Source organism: Fistularia commersonii, chromosome 5 (genome assembly GCF_037954325.1).
Source record: "Fistularia commersonii isolate RoL2024-O1a breed Wild chromosome 5, RoL_Fcom_v1.0, whole genome shotgun sequence".
Lineage (NCBI taxonomy): Eukaryota > Metazoa > Chordata > Actinopteri > Syngnathiformes > Fistulariidae > Fistularia > Fistularia commersonii.
Genome location: NC_141288.1, coordinates 2,093,258 through 2,116,429, shown reverse-complemented (window position 1 = coordinate 2,116,429; position 23,172 = coordinate 2,093,258). Strand labels below are relative to the sequence as shown.

Sequence of the window (23,172 nt, the reverse complement as noted above, 5' to 3'; positions counted from 1 at the left end):
ACCTCTGTGTTCTCGCACCTGATTGGCTGCGGGACAGGAAGTAAACATCACGTGATACGAGGCGATCAGCTGACCCTCCGTAGACATCTTTACGAGTCACGACTCCTGGAATTAATCCACCCCCTTTCCTCTGTCATCTCCAGGTAAATAATCGTCGATTTGCTGCAGGTTTTTTTTGTAAGAGTTTCATTGACATGTCGGTAATGTCTTGTTTTTGGAGTCTCTCCGTCGTTCTGACTCTGGTGTTTGTCGCTAGCTAGCAGGCCCGACCAGAACAGCCGCGACCATGGCGCTCAGCGACGCTGACGTTCAGAAGCAGGTAACAAACCTTTGAATCCTTATAAAAATGCCTAATTCATTAGTTGTATTAAACTTTGTAACACGATACCTGTGCGGTATAGTTTTGTCGTGAAAATGATGAACTGAAACGTGGCTAGGCGCTGCTATTTTCCTCACTCAGTCAGTGTATGTACGGGTGACATTGACGGCAGCAAGAGGTGAACGCCGATATTAGCCGAAAACATAAATATACACGTTAAAGCTAGCTCGTTTTTTTTCCCCCACCCCGTCAGTTTGTGATTTGTATAAATAAACCTATTTTAAAACCAGAATCAGTAGTTAAACGCCGATGGAGGAAGTGTGAGGGATTCATGTTCTCACATGATCACGTGATGAACACATGCCTAGCATGAAGAGGAACTGAGGTCCCTCAGCCTTTGGCTTCTTCTCCTTCTAACACTGAAAATACACCTTGCGGAGAAGATATCGAAGCCTTAGAAACACCCTCAGAGATCCTACATCCTCTACTCTTAATCTACACGTTGCATGTATTCCATAAATGCTGAAGGCTTAAGGTTATTTGTACGTGGTTTCTTTGTGACCTTTGAATTAATTGTCTTCCAAGGGAAAGACCTAAACATCAGGTGTAGACTCATATGCAGGTCATATTTACACATTCATGTAGATTTACTGTGAGTTTCTGCAAGCAAAACCCAGTTTTACCATAAAATAACGCAACGATAAGTTATTATTGTGGTCTAGAGCAGTATAGTCGACTACCGTGTTTTCCAGACTATTGAGCGCACCTGAATATAAAAACGACAAATAAATATGTGTCTATATTTAGGCCGCACATTGTAACGTGAGATATTTACACAGAAATGTTTTTTTCCGAACAGCGCCTGTAACACGGATGATGAAAAATAGTAAAAATAACGTCGACAGGCTCATCGGAGACCCTAAAGTGTCCAGATGTGTGAATGTCTCTTAAGTGCCGCCCTGTAGTGAAGCAGATGTTATAATACCATGTGAGCAGTTTGAGATGAAATAGTATGAATAATAAAAGAAAATCTTCAGCAAATGAAGGGGTATTTTAAAGAGAAGGGCAGAGGTGGAGATGTTGAGGTTCTCTTTGGGACTGAGGATGATGGAGATGATCAAGACTGGACGGCACACGTTTGGAGATAAAGTCATACTGAGATGTTTTGGACATGGATGGTGGAGGTCGTGGAAGAAGGAGGTTGGAATTGCCAGGCAGGAGGTCCAGAAGAAGACCAGAGAGGAACCCATGAGTTTAGTGAAAGAGGACTGGAAGGAAAAGAATCTGTCTGGTAACAAAAAAAAAAAAAGGAACTGAAACTTTGACAATTTCTTTATGGTTTCAATTGTTGCCTCTTTTTCTAAATATTTTAGGAATGTTTTTGTATTTTTTTTTTTGTGGCTTTGTTGAAACATTAAATCGTTTTCAGGAAACATTTCAATTGTTTCCAGGATAAAATTCTTCAATAAATAAGTAGTTGCCCATGCTGTATGTTATGGACCAAAAATGAATTTGTTCTGCTTTAACCAGGTAAATCTGACTTCCCAAATGTGCAGACTTGATGTATTATTCAATCCTGAGAAAAGACATGCTTGTGCTGAACAAATGATATGGCTAATTTGAGAAAACAAATTCAATTTAGCAGCCGTCACAGAAGCCCAGCGTATACAGTTTATCCACAGTTAGCGCTTCCATTTATCTGGCGTGGCGTCCAAAGAACGATGCAGTGTGAGCCGCGGCCATTCCTCACCGCCGTGAGAAAAACCTTGCAGCTGCAGCCGTTCGCAGAAACCACCCTCGCGGTCCTCATCCGCTGGCCGTTTATCCGCCGTCGAACTGTGCACGTGCCATCCTCTCATGAATTTCCTGTCCGCGTTTCGTTCCAGATCAAGCACATGATGGCCTTCATTGAGCAGGAGGCCAATGAGAAGGCAGAGGAGATTGATGCCAAGGTAAAAAAAAAAAAGAAATAAACACACTTAACTCTTGAGTGGTGTCGGAAGTCATCTCCGCAGTGTTTGCATGACGTTATCAAGATTTTAGATTTAAAGATTACGTTTAGCGCAATGTGATGCCGCGAGCGCCGCGTCTCTGCGCTCTGTCTCCCCCCGCAGGCCGAGGAGGAGTTCAACATCGAGAAGGGCCGCCTGGTGCAGACGCAGAGGCTGAAGATAATGGAGTACTATGAGAAGAAGGAGAAGCAGATCGAGCAGCAGAAGAAAATGTGAGTCAGACGTCACAGGACACGCCGGGATCCTGCCTTCCTCTATCTCGGCCCTTTTTAAGAACAAAGAAATAGCTGTGCGTTCCACGCCAGAGTTCCCTTAATGTTATTTTGTTGTTTTTTTGACCCCTATAACATGCACAATGGCTCTTTTGTGACCAGCCAACACGATTTCCGCTGATATATGCGGGGAGATAAAAAGAAGAAAAAACAGCTTTCTTGCTAAGAAACCTAAACGGATGCGACGTGCGTGTCATTTGTCTTCTCCACAGTCAGATGTCAAACCTGATGAACCAGGCCCGGCTCAAGGTGCTGAAGGCCCGCGACGACATGATCTCGGTATGCAGACGTTAATCCTTCGCTGGAAATCCTCAGCAGAGAGCTGCTTTCCAAACAACTCGCCGTGATTCATGGGCGTTTGCCCGTTTTTCTCGTCCTCAGGAGATGATCAGCGAGGCTCGCCAGCGGCTCGCCAACGTGGCCAAAGACCCGGCCAAGTACGCGGGTCTTATTGACGGATTGATCCTGCAGGTTGGTGTAAACTCCCAAAGTTGTTTTTTTTTTTTTTTTTTTTAATGTACATTAAATAACCTCTGCCTTAAAATTTCCTCCCAGGGTTTCTACCAGCTGCTGGAACCCAAAGTGACCATCCGCTGCCGTAAGCAGGACATGCAGGTGGTCCAGGTGAGAAGGTGTTTTTGTGACCATCAGCTGAGTTTTGCAGTCCTCTTGTCCATTTGCTGGTCTTACACATAGTTTTTCCCTGATTTCATCTCATCAATATTAGGCCTCATTAGTCCTTGAACGATCTGAAATGTGAGATTGTGGTCTTTTTATTGCCAAACATGTTCTTTTGTCATTACGGTATTTTCCGCACTATAAGGCGCATCTGATTATAAGGCGCACCTTAAATGAATGGCCTGTTTTTAAAACTGTATTCATACATAAGGCGCATAGAATAGAAACTACTGTAGTGGCCGGGGTTGCGTTATGCGTCCACTAAATGGAGCTGTGCTAAAGGGAATGTCAACAAAAGTCAGATAAGTCAGTCAGTTAAACTTCATTAATAGACTACAAACCAACGTTCTGAAAACTCCGTTTACTCCCAAAACAAGTTAGTGCACTCACAATACGGTACCACATGCACCGGTAGCTCTTACCGGTATTTGTCATTACTTTTTTTCCAAAGTAAATCAGCGCAAAGGTGAATCAACCTCCTCCATACAATCCCCCCTCTCTCACACCGACTATTCATGTTCTCTCACTCCGTCCATGAATCTTCTCTGTGGTCTTCCTCTAGAACTCCTGCCTGGCGCTTCCAATCCCAGCGTCCTCCTCTCAATACATTCAACATCCCTCCTTTCTACATGACCCTGCCATTTCAGTCTGGCCTTTCTGAGCTTCTCCCCAAAACATCTAACATGTGCTGTTCCTCTTATAGACTCATTCCTGATCCTCTCCCTCCTGGTCACTCCCAAAGAAAACCTCTGTATCTTCATCTCCCTTCATCCTGGCTGATACTCTTTTCTCACCCCTGACACTTTTCTCCACTCGTTACTATGCCCTTCAATGTGTTCTTCACCTCTCCTCCACACCCTCTGTTGCTCTGGACTGTTCTTAGTACTCACAATCCTCCAACCTTCTATATCTCCACTTCCTGTACCCTCACCATTCTACTTGGGTTCCTTGGGTTCACACACATATATTCTGTCTTGCTGTAGTTAACCTTCATTCCTCTCCTTCCATACCTCCATTTCTCTAGATGTTCCTCCCCCTGTTCCCTGCTCTCACTGCAGATCACAATGTCATCTGCAAACCTCATGGAACCATGGAGATTCCTGTCTTACCTCATCTGTCAGTCTGTCCAACACCACTGCGAACAAGAGGGGGCTCAGAGCAGATCCCTGATGTTGTCCAACCTCCACCTTGAACTTCTCTGTCACACCTCACCACTGTCTCACAACCAGCATACATGTCCTGCACCAGTTGAACATACTTCTCTGTCACCCCAGACCTCCTCACACAAAACCCTAGTTCCTCTCTCTGCACCCTGTCGTATGCTTTTTCCTGATCTACAAAGACACAATGCGTCTCCCTGACCTTCTCTACAATCGGTAGTACTCTTTCTAGGCATGAAACCACGAACACTGCTGCTCAAAAATGCTGACATCTTCTGTCAGTCCACTACTCTTTCCCGTAACATCATTGTCTGGCTCATCAACTTTATATCTATATAGTTGCCACGATTCTGCACATCTCTGTTATTCTTAAAAATGGGTACCATCACACATCTTGCAAATATGCAAGTGGGTAACTTTAGATAGTGATAATTGTGAATTTTATCTTCCCAGGCATCCATCCAGAAGAACATTCCCGTTTACAAAGCGGCGGTGAAGACCAACCTGGAGGTCCGCATCGACCAGGACAACTTCCTCTCCCCAGACATGTAGGTCTCGTCTCCGTCTCACGGACCGACAACAGCAAAGATCTAACTGCTGATGAGAGCGTCGGTGTTTATTTTCGCCTCAGCTCCGGCGGCATTGAGCTCTACAACGGCGACGGGAAGATCAAGGTTTCCAACACCCTGGAGAGCAGACTGGATCTGCTGGCCCAGCAGGTAGGCAGGCCCTCACCTGGGGAGCAGCACAGCACTACGTCTGTATCCTCTGTATCTATAGGAGCGGTTTTATTTTGAATAAGGTCTCTGGAGACATAATTTGGCAATAATTAAATCACCTCAAATAATAGAGATTAGCATGAAATTGTCCCGAAACGAGCCGTAAATGACCCTTACGGAATTCAACGTCTCCCCATTTTGTCTGGGACAATCTCGCTCATTTCATTAGCGTTATGTATCTGCCGTGTGATTGGTTTGTTTTTTTAACCCTGAAGCGTCTTAATGGATGTCCTTGTCCTCCGAAGGTCTCCTGAATAATATCTCGTTCATATAGTTTTTCCCCGTCGCCAAGCTGGTCGTCCTATTGGCGCCGATCTGAGCGATAATCTCTTCAAGCATTAGTTCAACGGAGCCTCTTTGTTTTTTTTTCTCTTCCTTTCCCCGCCCGTCAGTTCTTGTGACCCGGCTTGATCTGATTGTTTGGCTGTTCTCCCTGCGCTTGTTTGATAAAGGTCAAATACCTGCGAAATAGTGCCCGCGAATTCCATAAACAGGTTTAACGACTGTAAAACAGGACCGATTTTCAGCGTGCCCCGCTGACGGACACACAAACGGCACTGAGAAGTCCCTCGGCCGAGGTAATTCAATTCCCCCGAGCTGTGCAGCCCGACGTCCAGAATTGAATTTCCCTTTTTCCCCCCAATAAGAGGAATACGGTTAGGCTTTTAGCACACAGGGACGTATATTATGTAACTGGAGGACCTGCCGTAGCTTGCAACCGCGGGCGGCAAACGTAGCAGACCAGGCGTGGGAGCTCCATGCAGCCTTTGCGGTTTTGAATTGGTCTTCAGAGACATTGTTTTTATCTGGAAGGCCTGCAGGGGTCACATGACCGCCCCCGGGCGCTCTTGGACATCAGTTTGATCCCATTGGATCAACAGTCGCGCGGGTTTTCCGTCCAATGGTCTCCTCAAGATGCTCGCAAAAGTTGGCCCTCAGCTCCGGAGCCTCTGGGCACTAGCATGCTAAGCACTAGCATACTAGCTAACATGGATTTTAATTTTTTTTTTTTATCCCCCCCATGAACAGATGATGCCCGATATCCGAGTGTCTCTCTTCGGCGCCAACCCCAACCGCAAGTTCATGGACTGAGTCGCCCCGCTGGATTAGAAGAGCCCCCCCCCCACCACCACCACCACCACAATCCCCCCTTTTTAATTTCATTTTTCAAGTCATTCCCCCTTGTCTGTGAAATGGATCTCTGACACGAGCGGAGCCACATTGTTGTCATGTGATGTGTTGCTGTATTTTTCTGTGCATTAAGGGACCTGATAGAAGCTGCGAAACGTTACAGATCCCCCTTTGCCCCCCTATAAACGACTAGTTCACCCTGCTGCTGCCCGTCCAGGGTCACAGTTTACACTTATTAGTCAGTGACATGGGATCGGGTGAATCCCAGGATGTTCGACAGCTCTGTCGCGAATCGCAGAAAGCTCTGTGGGGAAGAGGCGTGGGGGAAGAGCCCTAGATACTAAATCCAAGACTGTACATGACCTCAGAGAGTTAATTTATTGACGTTTCAACAATGTGTTTTTTCTGAAGGAGAATGCCCAGTGTGTGTATGAGCATTCCAGATGAAGTTGTATGTGTGCGCGTGTGTGGTTGTTTTTTGTTTTCTTTTTTTTTTTCTTTTTTTCTGTCTCCAGCTGAAAATGTTATATTGTGGGAAAAAAAAAAAAAACGTACGATGTAATAAAATATGAATCAGTCAGTTTGGTTTTAACCGTCCTTGCCTGACCCGGGTCCGTGTCCCCCGTCGCCTAGCGACGCGCGGCGGTTTACATTTCTCCGCTCACACTGGCCATTCATGCTTCATCCATTAGTTCAATCACATGCTATTTGTCAGACAAACCCCCCAATTATCCGGCCGGCCTGAGCATTTCGCTGACATGGAAGCGCGTCTGAGCTTGTGGAACAGCAAGCAGAGCGTCGGGCGCGCCGGAGGAGCAGGACTCCAGGAGGTCCTCCTTTCTAACCTCCCACGCTGGTCTGTATATTTTACTTATTTTAAACTTGAGAAGCAACAGGTCTAAGATTCAAGGACTACTTGACCTACTTGGACGGTAAATCATCATACCTCTTTTGATGGATGAGTCAACCGTGACAATGACGTGTTTTTTGGCATTCCAGCTCCACGGAGGCTGCGTGATTATGTTCTAGGAGGAACACGGAAGCTCCCCAAACAAGGCACTAGCGCTTGCTTCCAATGGGTCCAGCCGTGGTTTCCACCATGACCCTTATTTGGATTTTTGCGTGGTCAGCGGCCGGGATGCCGGACCCGGCTCGGAGGGACCTGTTGATGCGTCAGGAGACACGCAGGCAGACGGGCGGCCAGGTGGCTCTGACGCCGGCCGAGCGGAAACTTGACGCGCTGCTCCACACGTTGAAGGAGCAGGAGATGTCCGAGGAGATCTTCCCTCCGGCTCTGCACTTTTTCAAAGCCAAGCATCTCATCCAGAAGAGCTCTATATTTCAGCTCCTGCAGAAGATGCCTAAAGGTGAAGTGGCGGGGCCGTTTTTGTCTTTTGGAAAAAAAATATCTGCATTTGTTTGCTTAGATCTACTAAAAACGAGACCTCACCGACACAGATACAGAACTCAGTCTTGTGTTTTGGATTAAACCACTCGATATTTGCAGGTAAATTCAACTTCATTTGAACTTAACTCTCAGGCATCCTCACAACCCGAATGCTGTCGACGAGGTTAAAATGTCACAAACGTAATGTCACATTTCACTTCATCTTTGTCCAAGTGCACGACGAACGTGTCTTTTCGAACGGACGTCCCCTGTTTTCCTGTGGTTCGTACGTCCGGAGCACTGACCGTGACTCCAATTGACATTATAGTCGATCTTTAACGTTAAGTTTAAGTGCAAATCCCTGAATTTTCAACCTAATAGCATTACTGTCAGTGATGCAGGACACAATGCCTCATTTACTCCACTGACTCGCACTGTTGTCAGCTGTAAATCAGTGTCAGCAACTGTGATTGTTTTTAATGTAGTGTGTGTGTGGGCGTGTGCATGTGCGTGCGTGCATGTGTGTGTGTGTGGACTAGCTTTCTGAGAGATCCACATCATGTGACAGGAAGTAATTCCGGCAAGAAATACACCCACTTGTTCTTGTCCCGTGGCTATGATGAGGTTTATGGTGTGTGTGTGTGCGCGTGTGTGTGTGTGTGTGTGTGTGTGTGTGTGTGTGTGTGTGTGTGTGTGTGTGTGTGTGTGTGAGCCATTGTTTACAGTATATTTCATCTTCTACTTTGCTAAAATCTTGGACTGATTGTAAAAGCTATTACATTTGCATCGTATAATCCGCTCTGTACTATGACAGCGGACATTTGGGTTTAGTTTCCCCTGATGTGGTGTCTGCAGGCGCCGCCCTCCACATCCACAGCTCCTCCCTGGCCGGCGTGGAGTGGCTGGTGAAAAACGTCACCTACAGGCCAAACTGCTACATCTGCTTCACGTGGGACAACTCGGTGCGCTTCCAGTTCTCGGCCCGGCAGCCCTTCCCTCGGTGGGACTGCTTCTACTGGCAGCTTCTGGAGACGTTGAGGGCCAAGATAGGACTGCACGGGCTTTGACGACAGGTTGAGCGAGAGATCGACCTCGACTTTTTAAGGTGGAGATGATTGAAACCGTCATCATCTTCTGCTCTTTAGTCTCATGCAGCAGCTCACGCTGTTCACCGAGGATCCGGATGGGAAATACCCAAACCAGGACGTCGTGTGGGAGAAGTTTGAGAAAGCCTTCATCGCGACTGCCGGGCTGGTGACGCACGCCCCGGTGCTGAGGGACTTCTACTTCAGGGGTTTGGAGGAGCTCTACCACGACAATGTCATCTATCTGGAGCTTCGGAGTGGCCTGTCGAGGGTTTGTAATCGCTTCCATCCGAAGGACCAATCCAGCAGATCGGGGTTGCGTTTCTTTTTTTTTTTCCATTCCGACAAATCTTCTCCTGGGTTTCAGACCTACGAGCTGGACGGCACCATTCACGACATGATCTGGAGTCTGAAGACATTTCAAGAGGTTACAAGAACATTTGTGGCAGATCATCCCGACTTTCTCGGGGCTCGGATCATCATATCTGTTCACAGGTACGCTAGTGCTAGCTGGACAACGCCCGGGCTGTTTGCGTATCTTTTCTGTTTGGTGCAGTTGAATCTACTTGACCCTTTAGTGTGATTGGTTGGTTGGGGCGACCTGGGCTGGAGCTTTTATGGTGAAAACCTTCCTGTCAGAAAAAGCCATCACGCTGTCAACTCCAATTATTGTAGTTCAAATCATGGCCCCGCCCCCAAAAAACCCAAACCATCCAACCACTGACTTTATTCCCCGAAAGGTAACGAAGTTGTTTAGTTGCCTAAATGGAATCAAGTGGTCAGGTTGTGTTGACTTACGTGAATTGCAAATAGAGCACAGAGGCCTATAGTGACAGGTAGCATCAGAACACCAGTCCTAGAGCTGCGGTCCTGGAACCGATGTGTCCTCCTGAATCTGCCCTAGCAACCTATCGCAACCGCCAACAATAATAGGAAAATGAAAAAAATGTTTTATTATTATGATAGCAATGTAATCAGATCCTTTCCACCCTACCTGGAAAGTCTTGGCAAAATAACATACATAGTTGTACCTTCCACAGGGCTCTGGGCATACCTGAAGTCAAAGCAGCCGTGAAACAGGCCATCCAGCTGCAGAAGGACTTCCCTGACGTGGTCGCTGGCTTTGACTTGGTCAGAAGCTACTTAACCAGATGCAATGATGTTGCCAAGTTGCTTTGCTAGTCACAACGCCGGTGCTTAGCCGTAATTGTGCTTTGAAGGTCGGCAGGGAGGATAGCAGCAGGACTCTGTGGTACTTCAGGGAGGCTCTTTCATTGCCAGATGAGATGGGCGTCAAACTACCATTCTTCTTTCACGCAGGGGAGACAGGTGGGTGGTTAGTCGGTGACCATTCAATTATTATATGTACCACTAGTCCTCACCAGGGGAGGCGCTGGGGTCTATCCCGTTTGTCAACGGGTAAGAGCTGGGGTTCATCCTGGGCCACAGATAGAGGCATACAAGATTTGCACTCTCCTTCACATGCCTGGACAATTTAGGGTCTCCAACGAATCTCCTGCATGTTCTTGGACTGAAACCTGGAGGAACCCCATACAGACACTGAGGCACTGACTTCCATGAGGCAGGAGAACTGCATGCCTCACTTAGTGGCTCTTTGCAGCTGTTTTATGATCGCTCAGCACAAGAAAATAGTCACACACATAAAGTTGTTGACAAAAAACATACATTGGAAATGTAGCTCATACAGCAAAAGTGTTTAAACATTTTAATAGTGACAGTAATACAGTCTTAGTGCAGAGCATGCCGGCAGTCAGCCGTCATTGCGCAATCTACATTGAGGCTCAACAGTCCACAGCCTCACCGCACATCTGTTCTCAGTACAGTAAATGTGATCTAAAATGGGTGAAGTTAAATGAAAAATACCCTTATCGTGCAAATCACTGATAAATATAATCATTTCATTCTTTTTTTCATTTGACATTTTTGTCTTTCCAAGATTGGCAAGTGAGGCACGGCCTCTCCTGCCTCACCTAACTGCAAGTCACTGCTGTGAGGGCGGAAATGCTAACCAATGCATCCCCTAGTTAGTGACTAGTTGTGGTTAAACGAAAAACAAGGCACAACAATTGCATGAAATGATCTGAAAGGACAATTTTTTTAATTCTCTTTTATTTATTTAAGGAATAAAAAACACCAATCAGGAGATGGTTTTGAGGAGGAAGCATAACACAGTTGTAGACACAGTGTAATTTCTGCCAGTTCACCAACTTTGTGTTCGCAATGTTTCTTTGCAGATGACGAAGGCACCGCCGTGGATCAAAACATCCTTGATGCGCTTCTCTTCAACACTTCACGAATCGGACATGGCTACGCCTTAGCTCATCACCCGCTGGCCAAAGAGCTCTCCAGAAAAAGGAATGTGGCGGTGGAGTTGTGCCCCATCTCAAACCAGGTCAGAAAACCATCCGTGATCTGCTTGACGACAAGAAACGTACTTGCCTTCATGCGTAAAGTTCCTCTGATGCCCAGGTGCTGAAGTTGGTGTCGGACCTCCGGAACCATCCTGCCGCTGTGCTGATGTCGGAGGGGCACCCGCTGGTGATCAGCTCCGATGACCCGTCAATGTTTGGCACGACAGGCCTTTCGTACGACTTCTACCAGGCCTTCGTGGGGATCGGAGGGTTGAAAGCAAACCTGGGCACTCTAAAGGAACTAGCCATCAACTCAATCAGGTCAGATCCCACCAACTAATGAGCATACAAGTCTTTGCACCAAATGCTGAGAAAAAGGAGTCTCTTTTCAACAGAATAGTAGCTGATTTATATCCAAAGTTGCTTCAGTTGAAGTCTTCCTCCTACCCCCCCCCACAGGTTCAGCTCCCTCCCCAATCATCTCAAGGAGAAGGGAGAGGCCTTGTGGCGCCACCAATGGGACGCCTTCATCTCTGATCATTCCTGACAGCTAAAACAAGAGGATCCTGCGCGACTTGTAACAAAGCCGGTGACATTTCAGACAAAACATTTTATCCCGCGGGTGCTCGTAGCGGTGAGGAACGGCTGCCGAAACACAACCCGCAGAAATGAACACTGCCGCATCGCTTCAGTCTCTTGCCCCTCACTTCTATTTCCCAAAAAACCAAACCAAATAATCTGTAAATTAAATGAATATGCTGGTTAGAAAAGTCGGTCGCTGTTCCGTTTCATCCCAGCTATTGAAGTCATGTCACAGAAGTGGCCGCCTCCTCCACGTCCTGGACCCTGTTTTTCTAGTGGTCCTTTATTAAGTGTTGTATCCGCCAGGTCTGACCGCTGCACCTCTGGGTTACAAGATGATAGACGCTCCCTCTGTCCATTGCTATCTCCAGGCACCTCCCAGTGTCTCTGTTTTGTATCGCGGCTCCCTGGGAGTGAAAGTGCATTTCATTTTCAGTCGGTCGTAGTCGCCGCTAACCCGTCCCTGCTGCAGATTTGACTTCACCCACCTGTTTGAAATCCCAAAGCATGTGGAACTTCTTCTGCCGGGCCACTTTGCAGTCGTACAGCCCGGGATCCACCCCGGTCCCGGGGTCCACCAGGCAGCGGTTAGAGTTGTACTTGTGAGATTTGATGCCGCCGATGTAGATTTCCCCACTGGATTTATAGTAGCAGTGCTGTATCCATGAGAAGAGTAAAAAACAAACGAACAATGGAAATGGTGAAACGGATGGCGTGGAGTCGTCTGGATGTCTGAGAATCCGTCTGGAAGAGGCGGCACCTGCCCAGCCTCAAGGCACATCTCTTGTCTGGACATACCTGAGGTTGAAAGAAGTGACACTGGTAGATTATGGGTGTATTTCCCGGCACCGGGCCCTGGTCGATGCACAGGTCTGGCTTCAAACCATTCTGAAGCTGCAGACACGAGCCAGTTTTTAATTGTGAAACATTGCAGTCGCTTCTTCTTCTTCTTCTTCTTCTCCATCTTGGGTCACCACAGCCAATCACCTGCTTCCATCTCACACCAACCAACTTCCTCTCTGGTCTTCCTCAAGTTCTCCAACCTCAGCATCTCCTCACCGTCCCTCCTCAGTCCATGTCCAAACCATCTCAGTCTAACTTTTATCTCCAGAACATCTAACATGCGCCGTCTCTCTGGGAAACTCATTCCCGATCCTCTCGTCACACCGAACGTGGAACCTCCACATCTTCATCTCTGCTGCTTCCTGTCTTCCCTTCTTCTTCTTCTTCTTTCGGCTTTTCCCTTCAGGTGTCGCCACAGCGAGTCAACTTTCTCCATCTAACCCTATTCTCTGGATCCTCCTCTCTCACACCAACTACCTTCATATCCTCTCTCACTACGTCCATAAATCTTCTCTTTGGTCTTCCTCCAGACCTCTTGCCTGGCAGCTCCAATTCCAGCATCCGTCTACCAATATATTCTCTATCCCTCCTCTGTCCATGACCCAACCATCTCAGTCTGGCTTCTCTGACCTTCTCTCCAAAACATCTAACATGTGCTGTTCCTCTGATAGACTCATTCCTGATCCTCTCCATCCTGGTCACTCCCAAAGAGAACCTCAACATCTTCATCTCTGCAACCTCTAGTTCTGCCTGCTATCTTTTGGTCATTGGAACAGTTTCTTGTCCAAACATCATCGCTGGTCTCACCACTGTCTGGTACACCTTTCCTTTTATTCTGGTTGATGTTCTTCTATCTCTTCGTACCCCTGACACTTTTCTCCACCCATTCCAACCTGCTTGAACCCGTCTCTTCACCTCTTCTCCACACTCTCTGTTACTCTGGACTGTTGATCCTAAGTACCTGAAATCCTCCAGCTTCTTGATCTCCACTCCCTGTAGCCTCACCGTTCCACCCGAGTTCCTCTCATTCACACACATATTCTGTCTTGCTGCGACTAACTTTCATTCCTCTCCTTTCCAGAGCATACCTCCACCTCTAGATGTTCCTCTACCTGTTGTCTGCTCTCACTATAGATCACAATGTCATCCGCAAACATCATGGTCCATGGGGATTCCTGTCTAACCTCATCTGTCAGCCTATCCAGCACCATTGCAAACAAGAAGGGGCTCAGAGCTGATCCCTGATGGAGTCCCACCTCCACCTTGAACCTCCTGTCTTCCCTTCAGTGTCTCCAAACCAGACACCATGGCTGCTCTCGCCTCTGTCTTCTGCACCCATATTCTTTTCTATTCTTTATTCTCTAATTTCACGGTGGACTCCGAAATTACCCCTCACTCGGCTCCATTTTAAGGAGAAATACTGTTTCTTTTACTTTTTTCTTGAATGCATCCCTCCTCTGTGCACGTCCAAATCATCTCAGTCCTGACTTTACCTCCAGAAGGAGTTGCTACCAGCTGAAAAGGAGAATTTCATTGTCCTGGGTCTGCAAGCGTGGACGATACTTTGCTCCCTCCATTCCATCGCTTGCTTCGACGCCACATCTGAGACATTTTTGTCAAGCGGACGAACCGAGACACAATTGAGTTTCGCCTCACACGGTTGCCATTTCGGGGTAATTTCATAATCAATACTACAACGTGGCGCTTTGTGAAGCCGCTGGACTCATTTCTAAATAACGACGTTAGACGTAATCGGAGACACAATCGCTTAAGAAGTTGCGTCTCAGAAAGGATTTTTATTTTTTGTTATTTCGATATTCCAGTTTGCTTTTTACAGGTAAATACAGGAATATGGGCAAAAATAAGGCTGTGAATGTAAATGTGATGATGTCATTCTTTCTGAATTAGTACAACGCACCGGACTCATAAGCAAACGTGAACGCGACTCCCTTTTATATCTGTAATTGAATATGGTTGTTATTTTTTCAAGCAGAAAATCGAATTAAAAAAACACTTTGGATAGACACGTCTAACAACAACAAATCCTCTAACGACTGAAACTGGGTGAAATTTAGTCTGATTGTATATCTATATTTCCTACACATTTAAAGGTTTTGTAATTTCAATGTTTGTTTCTTCTTTGAGCTGCTCCCTTCAGGGGCCACAGCCAATCACTTGCGTCCATCTAACCAACAGCCAATCACTTGCGTCCATCTAACCAACAGCCAATCACCTGCGTCCATCTAACCCTGTCCTCTCACACCAACTCTGCTTCCTGTCCTCTTTCCCTCCGTCCATCCACCTCTAGACCTCCAACCTTGGCATTGTTCTACCCAGATCTTCACCATCCCTCTTCTGTCCATGTCCAAACCATCTCGGTCTTATTTCATCTCCAGAACATCTAACGTGTCCTGTCCCTCTGATCGACTCCTTCCTGATCTTCTCTGTCCTCCTCCCTCCCAAAGAGAACCTCAACCTGAGGTTCCAACCTGGACTGATGATCCAAGAGCATACTTCCATCCTCCACGGTTCTCCTCCACCTCCGTCACAACAGATCACAATGTCATCTGCAAACATCATGGTCCATGGAGATTCCTGTCTCGCTTCATCTGTCAACCCGTCTATCACCATAGAAAACTAGACGGGGCTCAGAGCTGCCCTCGGTGCACTCCCACCTCCACCTTGAACTTCTTTGTCACATCTCAACACTGTCTTCCAGATGGCATACATGTCCTGCACCATTCTTCTCTGCCACTCCAGACACAATGCTTTTTCTATGATAATCATAAATAATAGGCCAGCATGCAGAAATCTACTCGACACATTTCCAATTCATGGAGAATCCTGTCTAACCTCATCTGTAAGTCCGTCCATCACCAAAGCAAACAAGAAGGGGCTCCTGATGCACTACCACCTCCACCCTCAACTCCTTGGTCACACCAGCATCACTGCTGTCTTGGAGCTCTCATACAGGCCCTCCACTTGTTCCAACCTGCTTGCTTCCAACTGGTCTCCTGGACACACGGTATGTCCACCTTTCTCCTTTGCTTTCTGTCAACTGACCAACTCTCCAGCAGTACCAACGTTGAAAGTCCCTATTCTCAGTCCTGGCCTCTTGCCTTTCGTCTTGTCCTTGCCCTCTTCCACTCTGTCTTCAACCCATAGCGGGTTTTGAGCCCCTACTAACCGAGCTATAGGCTGAATAAGGGCTGCAGAATGAAATGGTGCCTCAACTCACTCCTCCATATGCAAGCACGTCTTCCAGAGTGGCCAGCTGGGGGTAAACATGTTCAAGGTACCACTTGAAGGGCTTGCAGTTCAGCTTCTCTCTCAGCTTCTTCCTTTCTGACACATCGCCAATGTCTATCGTGTGATTCTGTGGACAGGGTTGAGATTAAAAGAGGATAAAAATTACATCTGTCATTGTGCTATTGAAACCACTGTGCTTGTTCAGCTAGCGTGCAAAATAACCTCCAAGGGAAGGTTCCAGGCCATGTTGATGTTGTATTTGTACTCGTCCAGCCAGACCTCAGCCACCCGCAGAGCGTTGCGTTTCACCATCGTACCGAAGTCTGGGAGATAGGGCTTAATGGCTCGTTCGATGTGGGCGATTTTAGAACAAGGAATGACTTCTATACTGCCCCCGCAGAGCCAAACCTGCCAAAAGACAAAATACAGCCTCGGTCATTGATGAGTTTATTCGTAAATCACAGCATATCATTATTTCCCCTATTCAGTGGGAGAAAAACGCCACGACTGGATCAGCGCGTCCTTCCAGAATCAAAGATACGAGAAGTTCGGCGAACCAGTAAGGGATTCTCCAAATTATGGACAATCATTTCTGTAATATCGGACAGAAAATTACTGAAAATCTGCATAAATTCCAGAACTCGCACTACTACTGCTAATAATAATAAAAGTGTTCCTTTCATTTGGGCTACTCCTGTCATGGCCAATCATCTAACCCTCTTGCCTCTTGACCTCTTTCCCACCATCCACATCCTCTAGGCCTCCAATCTCCTGACGCATCTTTCAACCTAGATCTTCAACATCCCTCCTTTGTCCATGTCCAAACCATCTCAGTCTGATTTTTATCTCCAGAACATCTAACATGTGCCATCACTACTATCAAGACCTCTGCAGCCTCCAACTCTGCCTCCTTTCTTCTCCTCAGTGACCCTTGATGGCTGATCTCTCCTTCAACTTTTTGTTGATTCATGCTGACCTTCTCTCACCAGCCCTGATAGAGATTCCTGTCTAACCCCATCTGTCAGCCTGTCCATCACACTGCAAACAAGACGGGGCTCAGAGTAGATCCCTGATGTAGTCCTACCTCCACCTTGAACTTCTCTGTGACATCTTACCACTGTCCTCCAGCTGGCATACATGTCCTGCACCAGTCTAACATCTCTGCCACTCCAGACAATGCCTTTTCTATGATAATCATAAAGAATAGACCAGCATGCTGAAATCTACTTGACACGTTTCCAGGACTAAGAATGAGAACTTCTGTCTTGCAAAACAGGTAAGATGTCGAAAGTGTTACCCGGATGCCGAGTTCCACATTTTCTCCTCCATATATTCTCATTCCACCATCCAGGCTTCCGATCTCCCCGAAAAACTTGCGCTCAGCGACGAGTATCCCCATGATGGAGGGGCTCCTGGGGACAGAACCGGCCATGTCACGCACTCTGAAAACATTGGTCTGATTTCTCTGCAAGGGCAAATTGCCCTTGCAATCTGATGCCTTCAGTGTTTCCAAGACATTTGCACAAGAGGAAGGAGTGGCAGGACGAGCCGTGCCAGAGAAAAAATCAAACATTTCAAGTGGAGTAAAGAAATGCCTTGAAGCGCATGGGTATGTTTTGCATTGTCAAAAGTGATAACGATTGACTCACTTGGCGGGAAGTGTCTCGTCTTTCAGGGCATACCAGTCGGGACTGAATCTCTCGTACATGCACCACAGCTCCCAGTCAAATGCATCTGCCGCAGCATAGTAGGGGGTCACCATCAAGTCGTCATAGTTGACTTTGTCGAAAACCGGAGTCAGAATCAAAGTTCTGTCCTCCTTGATGCGGGCCAGCAGCGGTTCCGCCCTGGACGAGGAGAAACACAATCCGTCTTCAGTAGCTCACGAGCTCAATTAGCAAAATAAACGTTTCCACCAACCACTGCACGTGGACTTCTATGTGAGCGTCCAAGATGGCCACCACATCCCCAAGAGCCACCCGCCATCCCGACAGCCTGGCCTGGGTGAGGCCGAGCTGCTCCGAGTGCCGGACTTTCCTCAGCAGGCCCGGTTGTTCCCGGTTGATGGACAAGATGTAATCCTCGAGCTTCTCTTTTAAATCCTCTGCAGGAACACAAATGGCGGGCGAATTACGAGCCACCTCTTTCAAAAAGATTGAAAGCAAAGCTTCGGAGACGGGGAGGCCGACCGGTGGTGCTGTGGTCGTCCACTAGGATTATTTCTTTCAACAGGCGCGCCGGCGTTTTGTCGATAATGCTCCGGATCGCCCTCTGAATGATGGATAGAGCTTCGTTCAGGTAGATCAACACGACGCTGATGCTGGGGAGATCTTCCGGGTACTTCTTCTCGGCACACCTTCAAAAAGACAGCATTCGGAGGGTGAATTAAGTGCTAACAGGCTAACGCAAGCGGGAGCAACAAAGAATTCAAAACAGGAAGTGCAGCTCCAGCCAACACAGCATTCTCCATGTTCTCCCCGTGTCTTCATGGGGTTCCTTCCAAAATCTAAAAACATGCAGGGGGTTCATCTTGTCGGCAACCTTTACCACTCAAAGAGCCTTTTGGAGCCGTTTCCACCACAGTAAAGAAAACGCAGAGAGCCACACAACTCTTTTGTAATTTAAAATGAATTAACACGGCATATAATCTCTTTTTTTTGCCTTCATGCTATGTAGAAACAAAATATGTGTTTTTTTAAATCAACCACAGAGAAAACAAAATGACATTTCTGCATGATACAAAACATTTTGAACTCCCGAAACAAGACGTTGGGTTGAAGGTTACTTTTAAGCAAAATACTCCATTTTTATTTGAGTCCTTCTAATATTTATGAAAAAATAAAAAATAAACTTAAACCAAAAATGCTGTTCTCTCTGTGTGCTGTCATCTTATTACCGGCATTTATAAAGAGCAACAAAAATATTTTATTTAGGTGTTACAACAGCACCATAATCCTCAAATTTAAAATAAACAAACTAAAATAAAATACCTTTTAATTAAATACTCATTCATTAATTTCAAATAGAGCCGCATCAAAGGGGTCAAAGGGCAGCAAAGGGTTGCCGACCCCTGAACTAGAGTGTCCGGATGTGTGACTGAGCAGGTGATTGGTTGTATATCTCTAGATGCAGCTCTGTGATTGGTCCAGGGTGAGCCCCGCCTACCCAGCAATGACAGCTGGGATAGGCTTCAGCCCCGCTGGTGTGGATAACGAATGAATGAATCACTGGCTGTGAGTCGTTTCCCAGGTGTCCTGAGACGACCAATGGTTTGAGTGAAAGAAGCAATGTCTGTGGAGGTTCTCCGTCATCCAGGTCATGGTGGATTCTTGTGGAAATCTTCTTGTCTCGTCCCAGAGGCTTCTTCAATCCGACGATTTAGAACTGAGGACGCCTCTGGGACGAGGGGTGAGGCATCTTCGAGTGAAGAAATTCAAGTCCGGTTGCCAAGACGAGAAGATTTCCACAAGAGCGAAAGAAACCATCTTTGTTTCCCTGGAAGGACCATCTCTCAGCAGGGATCCATATGAAATACAAGTCCTTGAGAAATCCACGGCCCGTATGGACAACCACCTCCCCCCGGACTTGTATGCCCCCATTTGAAATACAAGTTCTTGAGAAATCCCTGGATTGTATGGACAACCACCTCCCCCTGGACTTGTATGCCCCCATATGAAGTACAAGTCCTTGAGAAATCCCTGCCTTGTGTGGACAACCACCTCCCCCTGGACTTGTATGCCCCCATATGAAGTACAAGTCCTTGAGAAATCCTTGGCTTGTATGGATAACCACCTCCCCCCGGACTTGTATGCCCGTTCACACCTTCTCGCACGTGAGTGTCTCACCATTCGCCCTGGGGACTCGAGTCGAGTACCCGGACCTCTGCCCGGTCCAGAACTGAGGAGAAACCCGGAAAACCCTAGAATTTAACAATGCGGGTCACTTTGATAAGGAGTGTTGGGGGAAAGTCCCATCACCTGGCAGGCCTGGTGTCAGGTATCTCCCTGTTGAGCGGGAGTCTGTCGCTGAGGAAAGCGTTGTAGCCGTACTTCCTGAACGACGCCTCCGCCTGGATCTGCTCTTCCTCGGTCAACCCTTCACCCCACTTTTGGAACAGCGGCGAGTTGGGATACAACTTCTTAATCACCTTCACTTCCTTCTTCACCGCACTGTTGTTCTGTGCCTTCGGCTCCTTCTGGTCCAACCTTTTCACCAGACTCACTGTGGACGAAAAGAACTTTGGAATATTTTTCAATCGCGCAATGCAACGATGCGTTGAGAAATTTCAAGTGGAAACTTTAGGCTTCAGCAGACACGCGCCTTTGGAATGACGCAAAACATTTGCGATAGCCGATGTTATGAAATTAGTTGGTGTGTGAGAGGAGGATACAGAGAAAAGGGTTAGATGGAGATGATTGATTCTCTAAAGAGAAAAGCTAAAAGGAAAAGAAGATATTTATAACTCAATTAGCTCAACTGCACTGTCTACTTTCCGCTGTGCAAAATTGAAAATTCCCCCATTGTGGGACGATTGAAGGCGCATTGTATTCAATTCTGTCCGACATTTGTAACAACTGTTTATTTCAAATTTAATTTTATTGATCAACAGCAGGGAAATTCCATCATCACAGCAGCATAGATGGAGGAATGTGTCGGAAATGGGTTCAAAACAAGAAACTATGTTTACAGTCTGCAGGTGTAGAAAAGAAAAAAGGGTTAAGCAATTTTTTTTTTTTTTTTTTTTTTTTTTAATCAATCAAAATGTGGGACATGTAAAAAAACCTTGGATACATCTGCCCATTCTGGCCCCAATGGATAAAAATCTTGCATGCAAATCTTGCACAGAGTTGACTTTAAACAGCAAGCAGGTAGCAAACAGTGCTTCGGGGGATTCTAGCGTAAAATACAACAAATCACTCCATTCTGATTGTGTTGCGTTTCAGTTTTTTTTTCAATTCAAATACGCTCTAAAAGTCCCACAAAAAAAAAGGATTAAATTGTAAAGTGTGTGAATTTCTGTTTTAATCAGGCTAATTTTTGTTGCAATCTGACTTTTTTTTTTTTTTTTTTATTATTTCCAGGCATTAGAAATATGTGTCTGCTTCCCGGACGCAAAGCGTTTCCTGCAGGTTAGTCGGTCAGCGGTTTGTTTTGTCCGAAACTCACGCAGCCGCTCCACGTCGCCCTCCATCTTGCTCATCCTCTGCATCATCCCCTCGGCCCTGGTGGAGTCGTTGCGCTGAGCCCTCTGCAGCCTCTCCGAGTGCGTGTGAACCTCCTTCTTGATGGAGCCGAGGTACAAAAGGAGCGCCGCCAGGGACGACAGCAGAAATATGGTTTTGACCCAGCCGGACCTCATCATGGCGCCTCCAAGCGTGTTGTGATACCACCTTGGATTTGCATCTGACAGACAAAACAGGTGTGTGGGAGGGTGAAGTTAGAGCTTCTCCTTGAGGGTCTCCGCCCAGTGTGACCCGACTCGGTCACTCGGTCACAAGTTAACCGTATCATGATTATGATAATATGTTTAACATGGCGTGAGCTCATTGAGCCATTGCTGCAGAATTGTAAAAAGCATATTGACACAAGACGAAACTGGGCGCGATAGGAAGTGACAGGTTTGCAACGATGCAGATAGTTAAATACGAAAAAAAAAAAAAAGATTTTAGAAATAACCAAAATATGAAATAGACATTAAAATGAGTGCAGCATAAGAATAAGAATAAGAATAAGAACAACTTTATTAATCCCGAAGGAAATTGCAGTGCCAGAGTTACAGAATATAAAACAGTAATAAATAATAAAAGAAAGGCAGAATTAGAAATAAAAATAAACTATAAACTATAAAGTGTTTCAGTGAAACTATAAAGTGTCTTAGTTAGCAGTGATAAACCTATAAGTGTCTTAACATTATAATGTAGCAGTTATGAGATGAGATGAAATATTGCACAGTGTAGCTGTTATGAGATGAAATAATGCACAGTTTCTGAATATTGCACAGAAATGAGATATTGCACATTTTGTTTGTTTTTAAGTTAAAGATAGGTTGTTATGGTTGCCGGCGGCTGAATGGAGAGGAATTAAAAAGTCTGATCGCCTCAGGGAGGAAAGACCTCCTGTGGCGTTCAGTGGAGCTCCTCGGTGGTATCAGTCTACGGCTGAAAGAGCTCTTACAGGACGTCAGTGTGGCATGCAGGGGGTGATGGATGTTGTCCATGATGCTGAGGAGCTTCTTCAGCATCCTCCTCTCTGACACCTGCACCACAGACTCCAGCTCCACGCCCAGGACAGACCCAGCTCTCCTGATGAGCTTGTTGAGTCTGTTCGCATCAGCTGTCTTGAGCCTGCTGCCCCAGCACACAACAGCGTAGAAGATGAAAGGAAAGCATGAAAGGAAGGAAGAATTAATGAATGAATATATTGCATTTCTAACAACTTGCATTTCTAACAACTTTAAAATAGTAAAAGAGGGGTGTGGTGGGAATGTAGGTCATAAACAGTTGAACACACACACACACATGTGTGTAACTGGTACTACATTCCACTATAATCTACACTCACCGGACACTTTATTAGGTACACCATGCTAGTAACAGGTCGGATTCAACAAGGTGCTGGAAGCATTCCTCAGAGAGTTTGGTCCATATTGACATGATGGCATCACACAGTTGGTGCAGATTTGTCGGCTGCACATCCACGATGCGAATCTCCCGTTCCTCCACATCCCAAAGATGCTCTATTGGATTGAGATCTGGTGACTGCGGAGGCCATTTGAGTCCAGTGAACTCATTGTCATGTTCAAGAAACCAGTCTGAGATGATTCCAGCTTGCTGACATGGCGCATTATCCTGCTGAAAGTAGCCATCAGAAGTTGGGTACATTGTGGTCATAAAGGGATGGACGTGGTCAGCAACAATACTCAGGTAGGCTGTGGCGTCGCAATGATGCTCAATTGGTACCAAGGGGCCCAAAGAGTGCCGAGAAAATATTCCCCACACCGTTACACCACCATCACCAGCCTGAACCGTTGATACAAGGCTGGATGGATCCATGCTTCCATGTTGTTGATGCCAAATTCTGACCCGACCATCTGAATGTCGCAGCAGAAATCGAGACTCAGCAGACCAGGCGACATTTTTCCAATCTTCTATTGTCCAATTTCGATGAGCTTGTGCAAATTGTAGCCTCAGTTTCCTGTTCTTAGCTGAAAGGAGTGGCACCCGGCGTGATCTTCTGCTGCTGTAGCCCATCTGCCTCAAAGTTGGACGTACTGTGCGTTCAGAGATGCTCTTCTGCCTACCTT

General features: G+C 46.5%; 3 protein-coding genes across 4 annotated transcripts; 2 read left to right on the top strand and 1 right to left on the bottom strand.

Moving 5' to 3' along the window:
- The first annotated feature begins 13 nt into the window (after positions 1-13).
- atp6v1e1b (ATPase H+ transporting V1 subunit E1b) lies at positions 14-6,928 on the top strand. Of its 2 annotated transcripts, none has more exons than XM_086146360.1 (10): positions 14-143; positions 257-319; positions 2,206-2,271; positions 2,434-2,543; positions 2,816-2,882; positions 2,985-3,074; positions 3,159-3,227; positions 4,895-4,989; positions 5,073-5,160; positions 6,250-6,928. In XM_086146360.1, the coding sequence occupies exons 2-10, from the start codon at positions 287-289 to the stop codon at positions 6,310-6,312; spliced, it is 681 nt and encodes a 226-aa protein (XP_086002486.1). In that variant the 5' UTR covers positions 14-143; positions 257-286; the 3' UTR covers positions 6,313-6,928. The 2 variants fall into 2 exon arrangements, with proteins under 2 accessions (XP_086002486.1, XP_086002487.1); XM_086146361.1 differs by having other exon boundaries at positions 53-143; positions 261-319.
- Positions 6,929-7,403: 475 nt separating this feature from the next.
- On the top strand, positions 7,404-12,053 carry ada2b (adenosine deaminase 2b). Its single transcript, XM_086146355.1, is given in 10 exon segments — positions 7,404-7,718; positions 8,594-8,786; positions 8,788-8,811; positions 8,884-9,094; positions 9,191-9,318; positions 9,864-9,954; positions 10,044-10,152; positions 11,079-11,236; positions 11,314-11,516; positions 11,655-12,053. Coding segments are annotated over 10 exon segments (1,497 nt in total). The 5' UTR covers positions 7,404-7,426; the 3' UTR covers positions 11,743-12,053.
- LOC147233787 (putative polypeptide N-acetylgalactosaminyltransferase 8) lies at positions 12,002-21,228 on the bottom strand. Its single transcript, XM_086147373.1, is given in 11 exon segments — positions 12,002-12,184; positions 12,266-12,433; positions 12,576-12,671; positions 15,859-15,996; positions 16,092-16,277; positions 17,167-17,281; positions 17,519-17,716; positions 17,790-17,973; positions 18,059-18,225; positions 19,847-20,090; positions 21,036-21,228. Coding segments are annotated over 11 exon segments (1,872 nt in total).
- Between the last annotated feature and the right edge of the window lie 1,944 nt (positions 21,229-23,172).